At 41.4% G+C, this 24643-nt stretch overlaps 1 protein-coding gene across 3 annotated transcripts in view; it reads left to right on the top strand.

Annotated features, from left to right (window-relative positions):
- The window catches only part of DLL3 (delta like canonical Notch ligand 3), a 125329-nt gene that overhangs the window by 92028 nt on the left and 8658 nt on the right, over window positions 1–24643 (top strand). For all 3 annotated transcript variants that reach the window (XM_073549011.1, XM_073549012.1, XM_073549010.1), the window contains 4 exons: window positions 2179–2540; window positions 16619–16838; window positions 16922–17552; window positions 23831–23942. In XM_073549011.1, the coding sequence (XP_073405112.1) occupies window positions 2179–2540; window positions 16619–16838; window positions 16922–17552; window positions 23831–23942 (1325 nt within the window). The remainder of the gene's footprint in view (window positions 1–2178; window positions 2541–16618; window positions 16839–16921; window positions 17553–23830; window positions 23943–24643) is intronic.

Below are 24643 nucleotides of genomic sequence, written 5' to 3'. Positions count from 1 at the left end.
AAGCACTTGGGGGTTCAAAGTGCTCACCACACATCTAGATAAGTTCCTTAAAGGGTATAGTTTCCAAAATAGTGTCAGTTGTGGGGGTTTTTCACTGTTTAGGCACACCAAGGGCTCTCCAAATGCGACATGGCGTCCAATCTCAATTCCAGCCAATTCTGCATTGAAAAATTCAAATGGTACACAGTGGTTTACCCCCACATATGGGGTATCAGCGTACTCAGGACAAATCGCACAACTGTGGGGGTATGATTTCTCCTGTTACCCTTGTAAAAACAAAAATTTGGGGGCGAAAATATCATTTTTGTGGAAAAAAAATGATTATTTATTTTCACGGCTCTACGTTATAAACTTCTATGAAGCACTTGAAGGTTCAAAGTGCTCACCACACATCTAGAAAAGTTCCTTAATGGGTCTAGTTTCCAAAATGGGGTCACTTGTTGGGGATTTCCACTGTTTGGGCACATCAGGGGCTCTCCGAACGCAATATGGCATCAGATCTCAATTCCAGCCATTTCTGCGTTGAAAAAGTCAAACAGCGCTCCCTCCCTTGCGTGCTCTGCCGTGCGCTGAAAAAGTGGTTTACCCCCACATTTTGGGTATCAGCGTATTCAGGAGAAATTGCACAAGAAATTTTGTGGTTCATTTTCTCTTTTAACACTTGCGAAAATAAAAAAAATTGGTCCTGAAGTAAATTTTTTGCAAAAAAAAAGTTAAAAGTTAATTTTTTCCTTCCACATTGCTTTAGTTCCTGTGAAGCACGTAAAGGGTTAATAAACTTCTTGAATGTGGTTTTGAGCACCTTGAAGGGTCTAGTTTTTAGAATGGTGTCACTTTTGGGTAGTTTCTGTCTTGTACACCCCTCAAAATGACTTTAAATATGATGTGGTCCCTAAAAAAAATGGTTTTGTAAATTTTGTTGTGAAAATGAGAAATCGCTGGTCAACTTTTAACCCTTATACCTTTCTAACAAAAAAAAAAATTTTGTTTCCAAAATTGTGGTGATGTAAAGTAGACATGTGGGAAATGTTATTTATTAAGAAATTTGTGTGACACATCTCTCTGATTTAAGGGCATAAAAATTTAAAGTTTTAAAATTGCAAAATTTTCCCCATTTTTCCGTTTTTTTCATAAATAACTTATTGAAAGAAATTTTACTACATGTCATAAAGAAATTTCAGAATCAGCGGGATCCGTTAAAGCGTTCCAGAGTTATAACCTCATAAAGTGACAGTGGTCAGAATTGTAAAAATTGGCCCGGTCATTATGCTGCAAACTGGCTCTGTCACTAAGGGGTTAACCATCTTTTTTTAGCTCTTTATTGGAAAACGACAAACAAAATATCAACTCTGTCACTTTTTATTGTGTTGTAAATTTTAGGCTATTCATTGGGCTGCACCAATAAAGTGTTAACTTTATTTAGTAAGTCAAGTATGATTACGGCAATATCAAATATATATGGTTCTCTTTATGTTTTATTGCTTTTGTATGATAAATACACACTTTGAAAAAAAAAAAATCACTTGTTTTTGTGATGAGATATTCTGAGGGTCAAAAACGTCAACATTTTCCATCACTTATTTTTGGCGTGAATGACATTCATTGGTATCTTTTTGTGTTACAAGCAATGGAAAATAAAGAAAATACGTTTCTGTTTTTCATGCTTCTTTTATGACCACAATGTACCATAGAAATACATTAAAAAATCTGTTCCCATTTCTGTAACAATTATTTTTATATATTGAATATGTGTTGTTTTTGTTTTTTTTTCCCGACAGGGACAGGGCTAGTAACATAGATTTGGATTCTCAGTGGACTTTTTAAATGTATTTTTACATGCTTGTTATTATTCATTTCACATATTGTGCTCCTTATAAGGTCACAAAAGACCATTGAAGGGCACTTCAATATTTAAATATTTTTTTTACCTGATTTCCCCTGTAACTGGGTCTGGTATATGAACCCTAGTGGCAGTGGAATTTCAGCCTTCTGCCTGCATAGCGAAAGGTCCGGTGTTTAATTAGTTTAGCGAATAAGATATTGTAATGTTTCAGTTCATCCACTAGGAGCTCTGTTCTCTTTCTAATAGAGGAGATTAAATGGAAAACTCATACAGACAAAGGGAGATCACAGGTAAGTGAATGCGCTTGGTAAATGTATCTACACTTTCTTTTACAGCTATCTGTCTGCCTAGCTGCAGCGAGTCGCATGGTTTCTGTGAGGTGCCTGGGGAGTGCAAGTGTCGTATGGGATGGCAAGGTCGGCTCTGTGATGAGTGTGTACGTTACCCCGGCTGTCTGCACGGGTCTTGCTCGCAGCCATTTGAATGCACCTGTCAAGAAGGCTGGGGAGGGCTGTTCTGCAATCAAGATCTGAACTACTGCACCAATCACAAACCGTGCCACAACGGGGCCAGCTGCACCAACACCGGTCAGGGAAGTTATTCCTGCAACTGCCGAGCGGGATACACGGGAACCAACTGTGAGATTGAGAGCAATGAATGTGCAAGTAACCCATGTAAAAATGGAGGCAGCTGCAACGTAAGTCAACATGCCCAGTCTTTTATCACTGGCCCGCTGGGCTCCGACTACATTGGAGACTCTTGCAGTGGTCCTGTAGCTACATGGACAAGATATAACCAAGTGTTTCACACGGGAGTGAGGCATTTTGTATCTTCTTTAGCGTGGAGGACAACCCAAAGTTGTCCCATCACTCCAACCTAATGCTGATATAAAAGCGCAGCCGCTCCTCCGCCTACAGACAGCAAAATCCTCAATGTAGCCCCAGCCCAGCTGTTTCCTCTCCACCCTTTCTATAATAAGATTATCTTATTACTTATGGTTAAAGGCAAACTCAAAACATCAATCTAAAAACTTCTAATCACCGAATACTCCACCGATCCAGCAAGGAAACCCTGGCGCTCCCCAATGGTTGGAAAGTAACCACTGCAGCTAATCAGTGGCCAAAGCAGTTGTGCACCATGCTACCACCATCATGGATCCTACTGACAAGATGTCAGTAACTCGGCTATGAAGATGGATGGGAGCGTCAGAGCTTCTTTCCTGGATTGGTGGGGGACCATTTTCTGCTTTTTCTTTTTTTAAAGGTTGGAGAACCCATCTAAAGGAAAGCTATGATCAGAAATGTACTTAGTGATTAAATCAGGCTTTTGGGAAATATGTACAGTATTTCAAATGAAAAACTAGAATTAATTTAGCAATTTTCACACCGGCAGCTGAGGTTATTTTGGACTCAGAGGTCCAGTTCTTCAGGAAGTTTTCTGCAGTCTCCTTATAATCAAAGGCAAGATTACAATAACAAGTAACACCTCTATACACTGCTGACAATACACTATCCACCATTCACAGTAGGTGATGTCACAGCTCACCTTCTCCTGTGCAATGACTGATATCACCTCTATATACAGTAGATAACACAGGATCCACCATTCACAATAGGTGATGTCACAGCTCACCTCCCCCCTGTGCAATGACTGATAACACCTCTATATACAGTAGATAACACAGGATCCACCATTCACAATAGGTGATGTCACAGCTCACCTCCTCCTCCTGTACAATGACTGATACCACCGTTATATACAGTAGATAACACAGGATCCACCATTCACAATAGGTGATGTCACAGCTCACCTCCTCCTGTGCAACTGACTGATATCACCTCTATATACAGTAGATAACACAGGATCCATCATTTACAAAAGGTGATGTCCCAGCTCACCTCGTCCTCCCTTCACAATGACTCACGCTCATTAGATGCTGCAATACAAAAGATAGGGGGTGAGTCTGTGTATTGCAGTTAATGTTCATGTGTTGTGTCCTGAAACAGGAAGTTAGAGTCCAAAAAAGTCCTAGTGGCCGGTGTGAAAATTGCAAGAGTTATATTTTCTCTTTTAAATACAGATTGTGATAAGGAAAAATTACCAAAAATAGAAAAAAAAAATACAGAACACAAAATCCTGATTTAAACAATATTTAATTTTCTGATGAAGTTATGACCCTGACACCCATTTACTTCTTCGCAGGAGCTATGATTTCACCTTTAGGCTATGTGCCCACGTAGCGATTCTGAAGCAGAGTAAACCTGAGCAGAATCGCACACCCTGCTCCCGGGAAAACGCATGCGTTTTTTGACGCGCTTTTGTAAGCGTTTGTCAAGTGTTTTTGCATGCGTTTTCCTATGTGTTTTTGCCCATATAATTGATGGTATGCAGAATCGCGTGCGATTCCGCAAAATTAATGAACATGCTGTGTTTTTAATCGCTAAGCGTTTCCGCAGAGGTTAAAAACGCACCATTGGCACAACATGTGCGTTTTTCATTACAAAACCATTGAATGCTTTTCTTAAGCGTTTCTGCAGCAGAATCGCTTGTCTAAAAGAGCTGCGGAAACGCTTAAAAAACGCTACGTGGGCACACAGCCTTCAAGCAACAATCTAGGCAAATATTGGTCTTATATCCATTGGACACTGGGATCTGACTGCTGCCACACAGAGCGATCCGGAGAGTGGGGCTTTGGATCTCCAGAATGCCATGGAGGTGCCCACACTCGATCTCAGCTCCATTCATTGTCTATGGGACTATCGGAGAAAGTTGAGCACAGCTCTCCGCTATTTCCATAATGAATGAATGGTGTGGACGCAGAAGATGCACATCTCCACTGCATTTAGATGGGACTAGGCAGACCAGTATTTGTGGGATTGCTGGGTGCCCAGCGGTCGGACCCCCAGCAATCTCCTATCCGATCAATAAGGGATATCTTTCAGTTGAGGCAATAATCCTTTAATTAAACGCTGCACAATCCAAAAACAACAGAGCGGGAATATCCCCGGGTTATCGCTGCCACCTGAGCCCCCTGCACTAGGCAAACCATAGCTTATCCGTTTTGCCCCAAGTGTTCCTTTACAGATCAGTATTGATCTTCATGCTATAATTTATTTTTAACCCATTGATGGCAGGTGTGTAGAATGTAACTTGTTTTTCGTTGACTATCTCCACAGTCTCTGTTCTCACATATTCAGCATTTTTTCTCCAGCAGGCTTGATGTAAGGTTGTTTCATAGTGTATATCTACTACTCAGCAGGAACGAATAGTAAATCCTAACTGAAATCCTATGTAATTAGCAGACTTGGCAAATGTGCGGTTTTAGAGCAGTTGTATGTCAAGTGAGACCCTATCAGTTTGAAGGACCCTTTAAAAAAAGGTTGTACAACATTTTATGGTCTGTATCACGCATGGGTGAAACATGGAACGTGCTCAGATAGGAATATCCAGCCCAACCAGTGGGTTTTTCTGACTAGATCTAACTACCTCATAGGGATATAGTGGTGTTAAAAGTTTGTGAACCCTTCAGAATTTTCCATATTTCTGCTTACATTTGTTATGAGTTCACCTGCTGAGGTAGATTCTCTAAGGTCCAGGGTGAAGTTTGACAACATGGACTCAAGAAGACGGCACAGTGTGCTGGACTTGCCGGATGGAAAGTGGAACAGCGAGGGCCACGGGCAACAGTATTTGTAGTGTGAACAAGTTCAGTGAAGAGTTCCTTAAGATTACAGCACACAAATGGTTAGTTACTGGTTTGAACCAGGAGGCAAACACAGATTTTAGAAACAAACAGGGGTTTGCCGAGATGGTTGCCAGATGAGAAAGCTGGGAATGCTAGCTCCAAGTAACAGAACACAAAGCTATCTAATATTCAGAAATAAGTGTCAAAGTTGGCTTTAAAAGGAGTGTGCTGGGCAACTTATGAAACCTGTCGTGGAGCGTAGCAAAGGGCCACAGCCATAAGGAAAGGGAGCAGCAGCCAAGACAGGTGCATAACCAAGTTTGACCTAAAACGATATAAGATTTTTATAGACCTAAAAGTAGACAAAGACGTAAAAACAAAAAAACAAATAATAAAAATGATTGAATATCACATATCTGTGAGTGGAAAAAGTATGTGAACCTTTAGGATTAGCGGACAATTTGAAGGTGTTTTTTCAATTAATTGGATGACAATCAGGAGTTTTATTTAAAAAGCAGTAACCCATCAAAGTCTGATCTTTACAACATATTTCTGGTAGTGTATCTTGGCAAGAACAAAGGAGATTTCTGAGGACCTCTGCATAAGAGTTGTTGATGTTTATCAACTTGGAAAATGTTATAAACTCATCTCTAAAGAGTTTAGACTCCACCAATTTGAAGTCAGATAGACTGTGTACAAATTAAGGATATTCAAAACTATTACTACCCTCCCCAGTAGTGGTTGACCTACAAAAATCACTTCCAGAACAAGGCTTGTAATAGTTTGTGAGGTCACAAAGGAACCCACGGTAACCTCTAAGTAACTAAAGGCCTCTCTCATACTAGCTAATGTTAATTTTCGTTAGTCCACCATCAGGAGAACAATGGTGTGCATGGCAGGATTGCAAGAAGAAAGCCACTGTACTGCAAAAAGAATATGTTGCCCATCTGCAATTTGCTAAAAACAAGCCATAAGGCTATTGGAACCATGATTTGTGGGCGGATAAGACCAAACTGGTTTAAATAAGTGTTATGTGTGGAGAAATAAACAACATCGCATTACAGCATAAAAACTTCCATTTCTGAAAAACATTTGTGGTAACATTGTATTTTTGGCCTGTTTTGCTGAATCTCAGCCAGAAAGGCTGCCATATATTTATTTAGTTTACTCATTTACATAGCGCTATTACTTCCACAGTGCTTTACAGACATTATTGGCACTGTCCCCAATGGGGCTCACAATCTAAATTCCCTATCAGTATGTCTTTGGTGTGTGAGAGGAAACTGGAGAACCAGGAGGAAACCCACGCAAACACGGGGAGAACATACAAACTCATTGCAGATGTTGTCCTTGGTGGAATTTGAACCCAGAACCCCAATGCTGCAAGGCTGCAGTGCTAACCACTGAGCCACCATGCTGCCCATATATGTACTTGATTCTGAAATATAGAAGCAAATTCTAAACAAAATCATCAGGACATCTGTCCGTGAGCTGAATTTCAAGAGAACGTGGTTCATGCAGCAAAACAACCTAAAAAAAAAAGTCGTTCTACAAAAGAAAGGTTTCAGAAGAGTAAAGTTAAAGTTTTGAAATGAATGAGCCTAAGTCCCGAATGCAATCATATAGAAATGTTGAGTAAGGACATGACGTGAGCAGTTCATGGGAGAAAACCCACCAACATACCAGAAATAAAGCTGTTTTGTAAAGAGGAGTGAGCCAAGATGCCTCCAAATAGATGTTCAGGACTAATTAACAATTACCGTAAATGTTTAAATACAGTTATTGCTGCACAAGGAGGTCACACCAATACTGAAAGCAAAGGTTCACATACTTTTACCACTCAGACATGTGATATCAGATCATTTTCCTCAATAATAAAAACTTGAATCAATGATCACTCAAGAAGCAGCGACGACACCTGAAGTCAATAGGGGAATAGTTATGAACAAATCAACAATGGAGTGGACAAGGTCTTCAAATCGAGGAACATTTCACTGGTGACGAAGGCACAACTCGAACATAACCTGGTCTTTTTTGTAGTAACATATGGATGCGAAACCTGGACAATAAAGAAACAAGGTAGAAGAAGAATCAACGCCTTCAAAATGTGGTGCTGGAGAAGGATGTTGCCAATAACATGGATGGCAAGAAGAACAAACAAATCAATTTTGGAACAAATCCAGCCAGACATCTCACTGGAAGAAAGTGTCACCAAGCTACGACATGCCTACTTTGGATACATCATACGAAGAGAGCAATCACTGGAAAAGGATGTCATGGTCGGAAGAATAGCAGGATCAAGCTGAATAGGACACCAGCAAGCTGATGGCTTGATACAATCAAAATAAAAGCAGAGAAGACCCTGGAGGACACATTTAGGCTTGACCAAGATCGATCCCCCCTGCTCTGGAACTCTCTACCACAACATATCAGACTCTCGCCTACCATCGAAACCTTCAAGAAGAACCAGAAGACCTATCTCTTCCGTCAAGCCTACAACCTGCAGTAACCACCGATCCACCAAAGCGCAGCTTGACCAGCTCTACCCTCGCTTACTGTATCCTCACTCATCCCGTTGTAGATTGTGAGCCCTCGCGGGCAGGGTCCTCTCTCTTCCTGTACCAGTCATGACTTGTATTGTCTAAGATTACTGTACTTGTATGTATTATGTATACCCCTCACATGTAACGCGCCATGGAATAAATGGCGCTATAATAAATAATAATTAATTGATTTTCCTACAGAGCGTTCATCCATCAAGTCACCATGGCTCGAGATCGAGCTGAAGGCCGATTAATATTAATAATATTTTTTACTCATTTGTCTGATTTGTTATTTTGTTTACTTGAGGATTTGAGTGAAAATCTGATAATAGTTTTAGGCCAAATTTATGCAGAAACATGGAAAATTATGAAAAGTTCACAAGCTTTCAAGCACCACTGTACATGAGGCAGTTGACTCATGTAAGGAGACAGGACAGGTGGCCGGGTATTGTGATCTGAGAGTGGTCCGGTGTTTCACAGATGTGTGAAGAAAGCATGAAATCAGCCTTATCATGTGAGAAGCTATGCAAAACATTACAATTGTAAAGTATCTGGAGCGATCATACAGACGCTTCACTGCCATAAACACCGCACAACACATGCATGATGTCAGGTACGTATGTACTGTATACCTGCATCCTAACATAGATATAGAGCACATACTACTGTACCTACCACACATTAGCAAGTATAAAATCCATCCCTCCATATAAATATGTATCACATCACCATACAAATCGTTCATGTTTCCACTCTCGTTGTGAATGGAGCCTTCAGGCAGGTTTCACACATGCGACATTCACAAGTCAAATACAGACGCCATGGCTCGACCGGTCGCAAGTCTCCTGACCTGAACCAACAGCCTAATATATATATATATATATATATATATATATATATATATATATATATATATATATCAGGCTATTAAGTTTGGATCAGTAGACCTTTGCAGTCTGTACTCAGACAGTGAATGTCGGACATGTAAAACCAGCCTTAAAGGGATATTCCGATCTCAAAAACTAGGATATGCTCTAACTTTGGGATCAGTGGGGGTCTGACCCAGTATTCCTGAATACAAAAGGCGCACAGCGATGTATATTGTTGTGAACGCTGGAGGTCCCAGAGATCATAAAGTGGTGGTATATCCCTTACGAGATGGGAATAACCATTTAAAGAGGTTTTCTGTAATCCTATTAATTCTCTATTTTCTAATATACTCTGCTTTCTTCACTTTTTTTACTAAGATCTTTGCTTGCTCTCTGTGAGCAATAAACATTAAGAGGATCGTCCCCCTTCGGGGGCAATTTCTATGTCTTCTTTTATTCTTTGTGCATGTAACTGGGGCTAAAAATAATTTTTGCAATTGTTTTTCATCAACAATTTTGCACCGTTTGCCTTGTACAACCCGTGTGTTGCGCGGCCTATTGCTGGCTGCAGAATGAGTTATCTGAGAGTCCATCAGCCTGATAGTTTGTAACTCCTTCATTTGTCTGATTAATGACCACCGACCACAGGAAAGCTGATGGTAGAGAAAATTAAAGCGCCTGGAAAAGCCAAACGGTGCAAAAATTGTATTCAGCCATAAACACATGCATATATGAAAATAAAAAAAAAAAAAGAAATTGTCAACAAAAGTGAGCAACTCCTTTAAGGCCATACACCCAGATAGCAGAAACATGTTTTTTTTTTTTTGTGTGTGTTTGCAAAAATCTCCTGCATTTTTCATGAAAACTCCTATTCACTGTCCGTTAAAGATGTTCAACTTTGACTTTTTGGGTGCATTTTTCCCCATTTAAGGCTTCTATAGGGAGCCCGAAAACCACTTTTGAGTTTTTAGAGCAGATTCCCAGTGCTTCTGCACTTGTGCATTGACAAAGGGGAAAAGCAAAATGATCAAAGCAGATTGCTATTGTGAATATTGGTGCAGAATCCTGCAGAATAAAAATGCAGCGTTTCCGCACATGGGAACTTGGCCTCACAACATCGATGGGGTGAAAAAGTGTCCCAAAAATTTGCTGCCAAGGTATGTGCACATGACGTGTTAATTCCAACGGTGGAATCGTCAGGGTTTTTCCAATTTCAGGAAAAAGCCATTTTCCTATAGCAGCTTGGCCGCTAGTTGCTTTGCCAATATTTGCGGTGGCTCCGGTGCCAATGGCTTTTTCTGTTTTAAGCTATAAACTAGTGAGTGACTTCCTAAAAGCAGTGAAAAGTAGCAGCCGACAGAGCATGTGCACAGCTATGTCGTTTTTACATTGCTGTGCACTGTTTACTTTTTTTTTTCCAACAGTTTTGCCTGAAAAAAACGCTGTGCGCACATACCCCCAAAGTTATTCAGAGATCTCAGCTCTTATAGACCCTACAACAGGTTTTTCTTTTCCAAAAAATATCCATTCCATTCACTTTCGGCAGAAAGATACGAAATGGTTCATTAGAAGCTGGCAAAACTTTTTCTTTTACAGTGGATACAGAAAACCTCTCTCTATAGGGGAAATGTAAAAAAAAAACTAGTGCAAATAAAAATAGTGATGTCAATAAGCCATAGGAAGACCCCTAACCATTAGAAACCGCCATTATACTTATACAGTACTAGGCAACAGTTTTGGGCAGGTGTGTGTGGCAGAAAGGCTGCTCTCAAAAATAGAAGCATTGTTTGTCTTTAGCAATTTGTAAAGTGAAAGAAAAATCTAAATCACATCAATGTTTGGTGTGACCTGCCTTTTTCCTTCCAAACAGCATCAGAGAGACAGGATGAAGTGAGATCGGGGCTCTGCGGGGGCCGGATATGAATATGAGTCAACAGTGTGATGCAGCAGAAAAAAAGGCAAATGCAATTCTAGGATGTATTAACAGAAGCATACAGTCTAGATCACGTGAAGTAATTATTTCCCTCTACTCCTCTTTGGTCAGACCTCATCTGGAATATTGTGTCCAGTTTTGGGCACCACATTTTAAAAAAGACATCAACAAACTGGAGCAAGTTCAGAAAAGAGCAACCAGAATGGTGACCGGTCTGCAAACCCTGTCTTATGAGGAAAGGTTGCAGGATTTGGGAATGTTTAGTTTGCAAAAGAGAAGACTGAGAGGAGACTTAATAGCTGTCTACAAATATCTAAAGGGCTGTCACATTGTAGAAGGATCAACTTTATTCTCATTTGCACAAGGAAAGACTAGAAGCAATGGGATGAAACTGAATGGGAGGAGACACAGATTAGATATTGGAAAAAACTTTTTGACAGAGTGATCAATGAGTGGAACAGGCTGCCACGAGAAGTGGTGAGTTCTCCTTCAATGGAAGTCTTCAAACAGAGGCTGGACAGACATCTGACTGGGATGATTCAGCGAATCCTGCTTTGAGCAGGGGGTTGGACCAGATGGCCCAGGAGGTCCCTTCCAACTCTACCATTCTATCTCTTCCAGGACTCCTTGTTCTTCTTTACACTGAAGATCGTTCTTTATCACATTGGCTGTATACTTTGGGTAGTTGTCTGGCTGCAGAATAAATATGGAGCCAGTCAGATGCCTCCCTGATGGATAAGTATCTGCCTATATTTCCCAGCACTGAGGACACCATTAATCCTGACAAAATCCCCACCTCCATTTGCTCAAAAGCAGCCCCAGGATTTGCTAGGAACCTTTGGCATTCTCCACTATTGCCTGCAGATATACTCGTATTATAGCTCTATCTGTGGTCGCATGGCAGCTATTAATATGCCTTCCATAGACTAGCTACTCCAACTATCATTTAGCAGTTTGCTGTGTATACTGTGCATAGGCAGAAAGCTGCCAATCATTAGTCTGGGAGGTGGTTAAAGATTATGGGGGACTACTTGGCGGTAGGTTTACTAGTCCTCTAGTGATCTCTTACTGATAAACCAGTGATCTTATCAAATTACTGCAAGGTGCCGAGTAAGTGATACATCGCTAGAATCAGGATCTCTCTCTGCACATTATAGTGCTCTCAGAGTAAGTAGCAAAAACCTAGTGACGGATTCCTGTTAAGCTCTATCCTGGAATGTGGTCTTAGATGGGGTACTTGGGTTGAGTCCTCAGAGCGGTCACTGGTTGATGGAACGGGTTGCTAGGAGAGGTTAGGTCACGCATCAGAAACAGGAGGGCAGACAAGGAACAATATCAAAAGATGGAAAAATATTCAGGAAATGGGCCAAGATCAGAATGGGAATAACACAGGCTAAACAGGAACTGGACTAGAAATGTAAACCAGGGTTTGTAAAACTATAACTGGCAGTAAGTGAGGTTTAGTGAGGTGTAGTGCTATCTGATTGGCCAAAGCAGGGAGCAGTAGCGGATTACTTCAGCTGGACAGTACACAGATGCCAATCTGACAGACTTCTATGGAGCAGGCTCTGTCCAGCCAACCTAGTCTCAGTGGTTGGACAGAGCCTTCGTTGCCCAGAGCTACTTGTCCCGATATCTCCTCCATCACCAAAAAGAATACGGCAACACATGGTGACAGAAGCACATGTTACAGCACTCCTTATTCTTCCGCTGCAAGCCCTTCAACGAATAAAATCTTTTTTATTAAGAGCCAAATATTTCTCATTTTTCCAGTCCAGAGAAGCGACTGCTATTTTTCTGCACTCTAATTCCTATTTTTTTGTACATAGTTGAGTCACTTGGGCTTCTTTCCATGTTGAAGGTATGGCTTTTTGGCACCAATTCTTCTATGAAGAACGCTTCAGGCTTGACTTCTCAGAACAGTAGAAAGGTGTAACTGCATCCCACTGGTTTCTGCCAGTTGTGACCCGATGGTACTGTTGGACATCTTCCAATTTCGAAGAGGAATAAGGATGATGTCTTTCATCTACTGCTCTAAGTTTCCTTGACGACCACATATTTAATTCTTAAGGATGCCCATTTCATATGCTGTTCAAACCCTTTTGAAAAAAGCACTATCTTGAAACCAGTTTGAAATATTTGCCTGAGAAAGACCTTGCTGATGCAGTATAACTACCTTGTGTCTTGTTACTGGGCTTAAACTTGCTGTGGTGAATGATTTATAACATGAAACTGTTTTCCAACACCTCACCTTTATAGCAGTTGTTGTTCCTCACCCAGTCTTAAGCCTCCCACACAGATGTTTCTGTTTCAGTTAGGCTAGGTTTACATTAGCGTTTGAGTCCGCAGAGTGGTGCTGCGGACTTCTTTCCTTAAGCTCCGCCTACTTCTGCATGCATCCTGCGTACCTTTAACATTGTGTACACAGGGACCTCGTATGCGGATGCGTCCGCATGCGTCGTTTTGAAGTGCCCGCCAAACGCAAGAAAATGCAACATGTAGCGTTCGGAGGGCACTTCAAAACGACGCAAGCGACTCAAATGCTGTGAACCCAGCTTTAATGACTGTGATTCAGCTCCATGTGAAATTAATAATCATTACCACCTGTTTGGTACAATAGGTTACTCATACACCTGACTACAAACCCTTCAAGATCTCTGACTTTGCTCAAGTGTACCTAAATGAACTGATGCTGGTTTAAAGGCAAAGAGTCGTATTATGGTCATCCTCTTTTGTTCCTTCACTTTACAGTTTCAATGATAAAAATATACCATAACGCTTCTATTTTTGAAAGCATTCTTGCGATAGAGCATTTTTCCATACCTACCTAACATTTTTGCAGAGTGCTGTAAATATGCAGAGAGGAGCCTTTGTAGTTATAATCGAACATTTCTGTGTTTTAAAAAAATGTCTTTTATTCTAGAGCTTGTCAAATGTAAATGGACCAGGACTCTTTCGACAAGGTGTGGTTTCCCTTAGACTAGTCCTGGCTCGGATCCTCAAATCAAGTCCCCCTGGTTGTGATTGACATCTGCCACACAATCAACTTCATTGCAGGGTTGTTGAAAGTCTAAAGCAGTGGTTCCCAAACTCCAGTCCTCGCGGACCCTAACAGGTCATGTTTTCAAGATTTCCATAGTGTTACACGTTAGAGAATTCCTGACGCCTTGATGATACTTCTATCACCTGTGAAATACTAAGGAAATCCTGAAAACGTGACATGTTGGGGGCTGTCAGGACTGGAGTTTGGGAAACACTGGTCTAAAGCATGCAATCACACTGAGGAAGGTGTGAGAAGATGCACCAAGCCGGGAGCAGACGCACTGAGGCTTATGGCCCATTTATAGTGGCTGATGTCATATTCTACCGCTAACGACTAGTGATGAACGCAAGTGTTTGTCATTTGAGTTTGTCTAGGGTGTTCAGGTATGCACAGAGTATCGCAGGTGCTCGAGTCAAATGTTTGACTCCTTGCGACCGCTTGTTTCGCGGCTGTTTGGCAATCCCCACATATTTTGTGGCTGTCTGTGTGTCTCAGGCAACCCACGCATGTTTTGTGTCTGTCGAACAGCCGCGAAACACATAACACATGGCCACGGGGACTCAAACATCTCACTCGAGCACCCACGATACTCAGTCCATATCGGAGCACCCTGGGCAAACTCGAGTGACGAGCACTTGCATTCATCACTACTAACAACCTATCATTCACGATAATTGTGCAATGTGAATGTGTTAAGTGACCAAACTATGTGTCCAAAAACAATAGTTCATTGTGCATGAAATCATTTATTAGGGCAAAAAAATTCTCTTTCAATTTTCGAAAATTGTGAAATGTAAAACCGAGACTGACCGTTCAATAGTTTGACCGACAAAAAGGAGTGGAAATTGAAGAACTAAATAGGGTTGACTGCACTCCACAGTTCAGTAGCAGTTGGTGCATTGGAACGAGTACATTTTCACAGATGGGGTGAACGGAAATGTTTGTACAATTTATATATTGAACATTGAAGATGCCTACACTTCAGAATATTTGTCTGTGTCAACAGAAAACAGTGTTTGATGTTATGATCTTTATTCAACTGTTTCATTCATCATTCTTCTCCTGTATAAATCCTCGTATGAAATTGTTTGCTGGTCGTGAGATGCGATCACATCCTTCATCGTTAAAGGGAATCTGTCACCCATTTTTAGTGATATCATGTAAAGATATCACTCAACTGTGCATCACATAAGGATTCTATTAGGACTTTTGCTTCCCCCTGACCCCGCACCTTTCATGCATAAATACCATTTTTATCGTGGTTGAGAAGTATGTAAATCGCCGCGGTCCGGTCCGATGGGCGGGCTTATTTGCTTTCTCCCCCCCTCCTTGGCTTGCTGAACGTAACTTCATCTGTGAATATCACAGATGCCGTTGTTTTCCGCGCTTGAGCACTGAAAAGGCCTCCGATGCTTGCGCAGTATAGCTTCCTCAGCACTGCGCAGGGCTTTACAATGTATCTGGCAGCCAGGAAATGTGTCCTGCATGTGAAGACTTCCGGGGCATAGACCGCGCTGAAAAACACCGGCGCATGCGCAGTACCGATTATGCTTTGCCCACAGTTGGGCAAAGCATACTGCGCAAGCGCCGGAGGCCTTTTCAATGTGCAAGCATGGAAACACTATGTGAACGCAGGAAGAACGAAGAATTGCGTAGAGCAAGACAGGGAGGGGGAGGTGAATAAGCCACGCCCATCGGACCAGACAGCTGCAATTTACATATATCTCAACCGAGATAAAAAAGGTATTTATGCATCAATGGTGCGGGGTCAGGGGGAATCAAAAGTCCTAATAGAATCCTTATGTGACACACAATTGAATATCTTTACATGATATCACTAAAAATGAGTGACAGATTCCCCTTAACGGTTATCTGCTCATGTAAATGAAATCTGGGTCTGTGGCAAGTGAAGCCCCACCAGAGGAAAAAAAATCACAGAAATGTCAAATTGAAACTTCAAAGGCTTTAGTATAATGCTGATATATATATATATATATCTATAGATACATATATCTATATATCTATATGTATCTATCTATATATAAAATAGTGTTTTCCAATGGTTAGGGGAACTGAACAGTTTCCTTTAAAGAGTTTGTACCAAGGTTAGACGTTAACTCCGATCCATCACTGCTCTCCGCTATCTTCAGCTCTCCATTGAGAATGAATAGAGAGGAGGTGCATGTTGAACTCCACTCCACTGAGATGGGGCTCTTCCAGTAAAAGGTTCCCCGCAAATGGGAAGCTATTCCCTATCACATGCATGGGCTAACTTCTAGTCTTCTACATACGCTTTAAACCCAATTAAGAAACCATATCGGACACAAACTGTGGACGTGAATGGGGCTATTTTTGGAAGAAAGTAGCCATATTTTTCTAACTAAAGTCAACTCTCCTAATTTTCCTTTGCACTAGGTTTTACGGTTTACCCCATTATGTGCACGTGTGTATAAACATCGTCAAATCCTTATTAACAACTCCCTTTATCTCCCTCTGTGTCCTTGCACATTATCTTCTCCCATTTCACCTATCACTTTTCTTTCCTTCACCCTGTCCATTATTTCCCTTAATTGGTTTCCACTTTTTCCAACCCTTCTAATTTTTTGTACTCTAAATTAAACTATACCTTTCTCTCTCCAAATGTCTTCCCGCTCATTATCCCCCTTCTCTGATTCCATTGCCCCTTACCCTTCCCATCTCAGGACTTGGAAAATGACTACAAATGTGTATGCCCTCGAGGTTTTTATGGCAAGAACTGTGACATAAGTGCCATGACGTGTGCTGATGGCCCTTGCTTTAATGGCGGCACCTGCGTAGAGAAAAGCATTGTGGGTGGTTATGTCTGCCGTTGCCCCATCAATTACCATGGATCCAACTGTGAGAAAAAAATTGATCGTTGCACCAACAACCCGTGTCTGAATGGTGAGTCTTCACAACTACATATTTCTTGTGATTGTTCTCTTCTTCATGGTAAAATCCTATAACTTTATAAAATCTCTTTTTAGGTGGCCATTGTTTGGATGTTGGGCGTAGCGCAGTGTGCAAATGTCGCATGGGTTTTTCAGGATCTCGATGTGAAGTAAATGTCGATGACTGCGCCATCAACCCCTGTGCCAATGGCGGCACCTGCGTAGATGGGCTGAACACCTACACCTGTTCCTGTACTCTTGGTTATGGTGGTAAAGATTGTATCCAACGAGTAGATGCCTGCAGTGCTAAGCCCTGCCTTAATGGAGGCACCTGCTTCACCCATTTCAGTGGCCATGTCTGCCAGTGTTCCTCTGGCTTCATGGGTTCCAGCTGTGAGTTCAGGGTGCAAGAACCAACTTCATCTTCTTACTATGCCGATCCTCCATCAAACCTAGCACTAACAGCTTGCCTAGGGGTAATAACGTTGAGCTTGCTGGCGTGCGGTCTGGTCCTCCTTATGAGAGGTCTTAAGAAAGGATTCATCAATCAAAAAGGGATAGTCACCAATGACTTAGAGCACAAGAACAACCTAAAAGAGAAGGAGCCATTTCTTATCTCACCTCCACATTTCAAGATGCCCAATCAGGACTGCCTTAGGGAAAAATCCCGAAGCAAGCAGAAGCTACTCCCGGCATCAGACGTAGAGGAGGAGAAAGATGGCCGCCGGTGAGTTGCGCTATCATTACAGATGTCTGGGTAATTTGGATACAAAAGTTTAACCTTTTCCCCCTAAGCCAATGTTTGCTTTTGATTTTATCCTCCTTTTCATCCAACAGCCATAGTTTTTTTTACTTTGCTGACATTGCCATACATGGGCTTGTTTTTTACAGGATGAGTTGTAGTTTTGAAAGACATCATTCACTTCATCATATAATGTGCTGAAGAATGGGGGGGGGGGGGGGGAATAAACTGCAGTGAAAAAAATGTAGTACTACTATTGTTTATTCGGGCTTTGTTTTTATGGCATTCATTGTGTGGTAGCAATGAACTGGCAACATGATTCTCCGGATCAGCACAATTATGGCAATACCAGTTTTTTTTAACTGTTTTTTTTTTAGCTTTTTATTTTAACCGTGAACTTTTTTTTCAAGGACTTGGGAAAAAATAAAATTTGCTTTGTGTTGCTATTTTCTGAAACTTTTTATTTATACAGCAATAGACCTGTGAAAAGGCTTGATTTTTGAGTGGCAAACTGTATTTTTTATACAATTTTGATGTTCCAATTGTCTTTTTTTGGATTCATTTGGGTACAGGTGTGTAGACCAAAAATCAGCAAATCTGGAAATTATTATTTTCTTGCCATATGAAGTTTATCATATGGATTACATATAGACCGCGTTCCAGATTATTATGTAAATGTTGTTATTCTCTGATTTTTCAAAAAGTTTGAGATGCAAATGAGTCAGTATAATGTCCATATCATAAATCATTAAGCGTATAAATCAAGTTTTATTGGACAAACCTCCTAGTAACAGCATATTTTTTGCACAACTAAAAAAAACTCAAGATGCACTGTTCCAAATTATTACAGTAAGCACAGCAGAGTTTCCAAACATTTTTTTAGGTTGTAAAGAACTGAAAACGGTCATTTGTTGAATTTTTGGCATTAAGAGGTCACATTTACTGAAATCAAAAGCTTTTCTAATATAAAATATCCTAACAGGTCAAGTTACATGGTAACCACAGGACTAGTGTTGAGCGATACCTTCCAATATCGGGAAATATCGGATCGGACCAATACCCTAAAAATATCGGGTATCGCCGATTCCGATACCGGAAACCCATGCAAGTCAATGGGGCACAAATATCAGAATGAAAATAAACCATTTCTTTCCTTGCACATCCAGTTCGGGAGGGGGGAAGAGTGAGGGCGGAGACTGTGCGTGTGTGGTGCGGGGTCTCTACGGGCCTCTCGGGGGTCTGTGCGGGCCTGCCGGGGGTCTGTGCGGGCCTGCCGGGGGTTGTGTGTGCAGGCATGCCTGCTACAATGACAGTGATTGACACATTAGCCAATGATGGGACAGTAGTAGTCCCATCATCCGGCTAATGTGTTGAATGTAAAAAAAAACAAACACATACATACTACATATATACAACATTCATACATACATACTTCATATATACTACATTCATACAACATACATACAGTGGGGCAAAAAAGTATTTAGTCAGTCAGCAATAGTGCAAGTTCCACCACTTAAAAAGATGAGAGGCGTCTGTAATTTACATCATAGGTAGACCTCAACTATGGGAGACAAACTGAGAAAAAAAAATCCAGAAAATCATTGTCTGTTTTTTTTTCATTTTATTTGCATATTATGGTGGAAAATAAGTATTTGGTCAGAAACAAGCAATCAAGATTTCTGGCTCTCACAGACCTGTAACTTCTTCTTTAAGAGTCTCCTCTTTCCTCCACTCATTACCTGTAGTAATGGCACCTGTTTAAACTTGTTATCAGTATAAAAAGACACCTGTGCACACCCTCAAACAGTCTGACTCCAAACTCCACTATCAGTCTCCAGATCTCAACCCTATAGAAAACCTTTGGAGGGAGTTGAAAGTCCGTGTTGCCAAGCGAAAAGCCAAAAACATCACTGCTCTAGAGGAGATCTGCATGGAGGAATGGGCCAACATACCAACAACAGTGTGTGGCAACCTTGTGAAGACTTACAGAAAACGTTTGACCTCTGTCATTGCCAACAAAGGATATATCACAAAGTATTGAGATGAAATTTTGTTTCTGACCAAATACTTATTTTCCACCATAATATGCAAATAAAATGAAAAAAAAACCCAGACAATGTGATTTTCTGGATTTTTTTTTCTCAGTTTGTCTCCCATAGTTGAGGTCTACCTATGATGTAAATTACAGACGCCTCTCATCTTTTTAAGTGGTGGAACTTGCACTATTGCTGACTGACTAAATACTTTTTTGCCCCACTGTACATACTACATATACTACATTCATAAAACATACATACTACATTCATACAACATACATACTTACTACATTCATACAACATACATACATACTACATGTATACTACATATATACTACATTCATACAACATACATACATAGTACATACTACATACATACAACATCCATAAAAAATGCTAGACATACAACATACATACTACATACAATACATTCATACAATACATACATATAGACATACAGTACATATAAAATAGAGTACATACTCACCATCACTTGTCACTTTGATCCCCGAAGCCAGTGTCATCTGTAAAAAATATTAAAATAACAAACAACCAATATACTCCCTGATCCTCAGAAATCCACGAGTGTCCCACGACGATCTCCCGTGGAGAACAGCAGCATCAGCTGATGCGACCACTCTCTAGGGGCTCCAGGAATACAATGACGGGAGGTAGGTATCCTTCCGCACTGTATTCCTCCGCCACTGTAAAAAAAATAGTCCCTAGTGTCACTTTTGGCATTGCTGTGTGAGAAAGTTCCCACGCAGCTTTTGCCATAAAGTGAGACCAGTGAACTATAGTAACCTCTCAGTGATGCACTGCAGGAGATCGTCGTGGGACACTCGTGGATTTCTGCGGATCAGGGAGTATATTGGTTGTTTGTTATTTTAATATTTTTTACAGTGAGATGACACTGGCTTCGGGGATCAAAGTGACAAGTGATGGTGAGTATGTACTCTGTTATATGTACTGTATGTCTATATGTATGTAGCAAGTTGTATGTATGTAGTATGTATGTTGTATGAATGTAGTATGTATGTTGTATGAATGTAGTATATGTATGAATGTAGTAAGTATGTAGTATGTATGTTGTATGAATGTAGTATATATGTAGTATGTATTATGTAGTATGTATGTTGCATGAATGTAGTATATATGTAGTATGTATGTATGAATGTAGTATGTATGTATGAATGTAGTATATATGTAGTATGTATGTATTATGTAGTATGTATGCTGTATGAATGTAGTATGTATGTAGTATGTATGTATGTTGTATTAATCTAGTATATATGAAGTATGTAGTATGTATGTTGTATGAATGTTGTATATATGTAGTATGCATGTAGTATGTACGTTTTTTTTTTACATACAACACATTAGCCGGATGATGGGACTACTACTGTCCCATCATTGGCCGATGTGTCAATCACTGTCATTGCAGCAGGCATCGCCCGATGGGACTTTAGTCCCATCGGACGATGCCTGCACACATACACAACCCCCGGCAGGCCCGCACAGCCCCCCGGCAGGCCCGCACAGCCCTCCGGCAGGCCCATACAGACCCCCGGCAGCCTGCACAGACTCCCGGCAGGCCCGTACAGACCCCCTGGCAGGCCCGCACAGACCCCCGGCAGGCCCGCAGACCGCGCATCATGATGACATAATTTCAGCAGCCAATCACAGCCATGCCATTAGTTAACATACACAACCCCCGGCAGGCCCGCACAGCCCCCCGGCAGGCCCGCACAGCCCCCCGGCAGGCCCGCACAGCCCCCCGGCAGGCCCGCACAGACTCCCGGCAGGCCCGTACAGACCCCCCGGCAGGCCCGCACAGACCCCCGGCAGGCCCGCAGATCGCGCATCATGATGACATCATTTCAGCAGCCAATCACAGCCATGCCATTAGTTAACATGGCTAACACAACTGGCTCATTGCATTATGGGAACTTCCGATTCCGGTATTCAATATTGAAAAAATATCGGAACTCGGTATCGGAACTCCGATACAGCGAATATCGGCCGATACCCGATATTTACAGTATCGGAATGCTCAACACTACACAGGACCTATTCTTTGATATCTCCTTCACAATTCTTGCATCTATTGAACTTGTGAGTTTTTGGATAGTTTTGGCTTGAATTTCTTTCCATGTCAGACTCGCCTCCCAGAGCTACTGTCTTGATGTGATCAGTCTCCCATCCTCATAGATCATTTGCTTGAGGATACTTCAAAAGTTCTCAATAGGGCAGAGGTCAGGGGAGGATGGTGGCCACCCATGATTTTCTCTCCCATTATGCCCAGAGCAGCCAATAACTCAGAGCTCTTTGTAGCATGAGATGGTGCATTGCCAGCATGAAGATAATCTTGCTACAGGTGGTAGTTCTTTCAGTACCAGGAAGAAAGTGGTCAGTCAGAAATTTTATATACTTTGACAAGGTCATTTTCACACCTTCAAAGACCCTAAAAGAGCCTACCAGCTCTCGCACCAGGATTCCAACCCAAAACATGACTCCGCCACTTCTTTTGCAGCCTTGTGGGGACACGGTGGCCGTCCATCAATAATCCAAGACTGCATCCATCTATACCAACCAGGGTTGCACTGCACTTATTAGTAAAGAGGACTGTGTTCTAATTAGTCTTTGTGTATGTTTGGACCCATTGAAACAGTTTCTGCTTGTGGGCACTGTTTAGGGGAGGCTGAATATTAGGTTTCTGCACAACCCCTGGAGGATCCTACATCTTGATGTTCATGGGGCTCCAGAGGCACTAGCAGATTCAAATACTTGTTGGCTGCTTTGTAATGGTATTTTAGCAGCTATGTTCTTAATCCAATGAATGTCTGTCAGAAACCTTCCTTATTATGCCTTTATCTGCATAAACCCGCCTGTGCTCTGTATCAGCCTCAGATCTCTTCACAGTACGATGATCACGCTTAAGTTTTCTTGAACTATCTTAAAGGGAATCTGTCACCTACCCTTTGGCGGGCGATGAAAACGAGGTCGGTTGTTCCCGATGTGTGCCGCCTCCCCATCCTTGCCCGCAGGTTATTGCTGAATTGGAGTAGGTGTACGCCATTTTTTGCGCATGCGCTAAGCATTCATAGCTAGCGCACACGCAGTATGCTTTGCCCAACTGCGGACAAAGCCAAAAAGCCGGACTGCGCATGCGCCGGTTGACTAAGCCCCAGAACACAGCAAAATACTTCCGGGGCTTAGTTAACCAGCGCATGCGCAGTCCAGCTTTTCGGCTTTGCCAGCAGTTGGGCAAAGCATACTGCGTGTGCGCTAGCTATGAATGCTTAGCGCATGCGCAAAAAATGGCGTACACTTACTCCAATTCAGCAATAACCTGCAGACGGCGGGCAAGGATGGGGAGGCGGCACACATCGGGAACACCGCCCATCGGACCGGACCGACCTCATTTTCATCGACCGCAAAAGGGTAGGTGACAGATTCCCTTTAACAGGTTTTCATACCATGTCCAAGGAATTGCACTATTTGATGCTTTTCGACGGGAGAGAGACCATTTTTCTTTCCCATGTAGCTTGAAACCTGTGGCCACTTAATAATGTGAAATGTTCTTATTAATTAGTTATTTAATTAGGCTCACCTGGCAAACTAATTATCACGGGTGTTTGAGATTGATTTCAGGTGATCCAAAGAGTTCGAGACACAAACCGTTATTTGAAAAACAAAAAATTAAATCTTCATGATACTTAAATCCAATTTGCACAATAATTTGGAGCGCAGTGTAATAATATGTTGATAGATGAGATATTTACAGATGTGGCAATACCGAATATGTTAATTTTATTTTTTTACAGTATTTGTTTTCACATGGTGAAATGGAGGCGAGGGGGGTATGTAATTCGTATTCGTATTTTTTTTATTTTAAGTCTTTATTTTACTTTTTTTTTTTAAGTCCCCCTAGGAGACTTGAACCTGCGATTGTTTGTTCTATATACTGTAATACCACAGTACTGCAATATATAGCTAAAATCACGGTCTTCTATAAAGCCCAGGCTGTGACTGGGCTTCACAAGTACAAGAAGGCAGCCATGCAGATACCGGGTTGCATAATAATGTTCCATACACTCGCACGCATCTTACATGTTCAGCGGATGTTGGGAAGGGTTTAGTACTAGTGGTATTATCGGTAAGTAGTAACACATATCTCCAGTATTCACTATACCTTCTATAACAATTGTGTTTTTCTTATAGCGCAAAGTCAGATGTCAGACACTGCAGTGCCATAGGGCAGCACCAAGATGCTGTTTGTCATCCAATATACCTCCTTCCAGGCTCCTCTGAGCAGTGTGTGTTCGCCACTGAGGTACCAATCCTTCATTTCATCCATATAACAGAAAAAAAATCACTTTTTATAAGACTTCTTGCAAAGGTTATACAACTGACAGCTTGTCTGAGTGTTCACATGTATTTTATGGGGAAGGCAGGCAATGTCGCTGCCATACATGCCAGCGGCACGGGGAGCAAAGTAATATGGAGTTTTAATATAAATCGTCCAATTCTTGTTCTCACCCGATATTATCTTCCATGGGAAAGTCGGAAGGCCCCACATAAAGAACCAGGGAGTTTAAAATTGGCAGATTTTGGAGCTCAAGAGTTTGGCAATATACAGATGCAATCAAAATTATTCACACTTCCTTCCATTGCATTTTTATCAGATTGAACAAATTTTCTGATTGAACAAATTTTCTGCAGTAAAGCAATAAAACAAAAACAACCTAAATTCCTAAAAGTTGGGACGCTGTGTAAAATGTAAAGAAAAAAGAGAATGCGATGATTTGGAAATATCTTTGACATATTTTATTGACAATAGAACATAAATCGCAGATCAGAAGTTGAACGTTGGACATTTTTCTATTTCATTTTTAAAAAATTAACTCATTTAGAATTTAACGGCAGTGACACATCTGAAAAAAGTTGTGCCCGGGATGTGGCCACCATTGTGCGACAACCCCTCTTCTATTTCGAACAAGTCTGTTAATGTTGGGGAAGTGAGGAGACAATTGT

This window comes from Dendrobates tinctorius, unplaced genomic scaffold, assembly GCF_039654945.1.
Source record: "Dendrobates tinctorius isolate UK_male_01 unplaced genomic scaffold, ASM3965494v1 ptg000158l, whole genome shotgun sequence".
NCBI classification, from domain to species: Eukaryota; Metazoa; Chordata; class Amphibia; order Anura; family Dendrobatidae; genus Dendrobates; species Dendrobates tinctorius.
The sequence above is the reverse complement of the archived record's forward strand: the minus strand, read 5'-3'. Positions and strand labels throughout refer to the sequence as shown.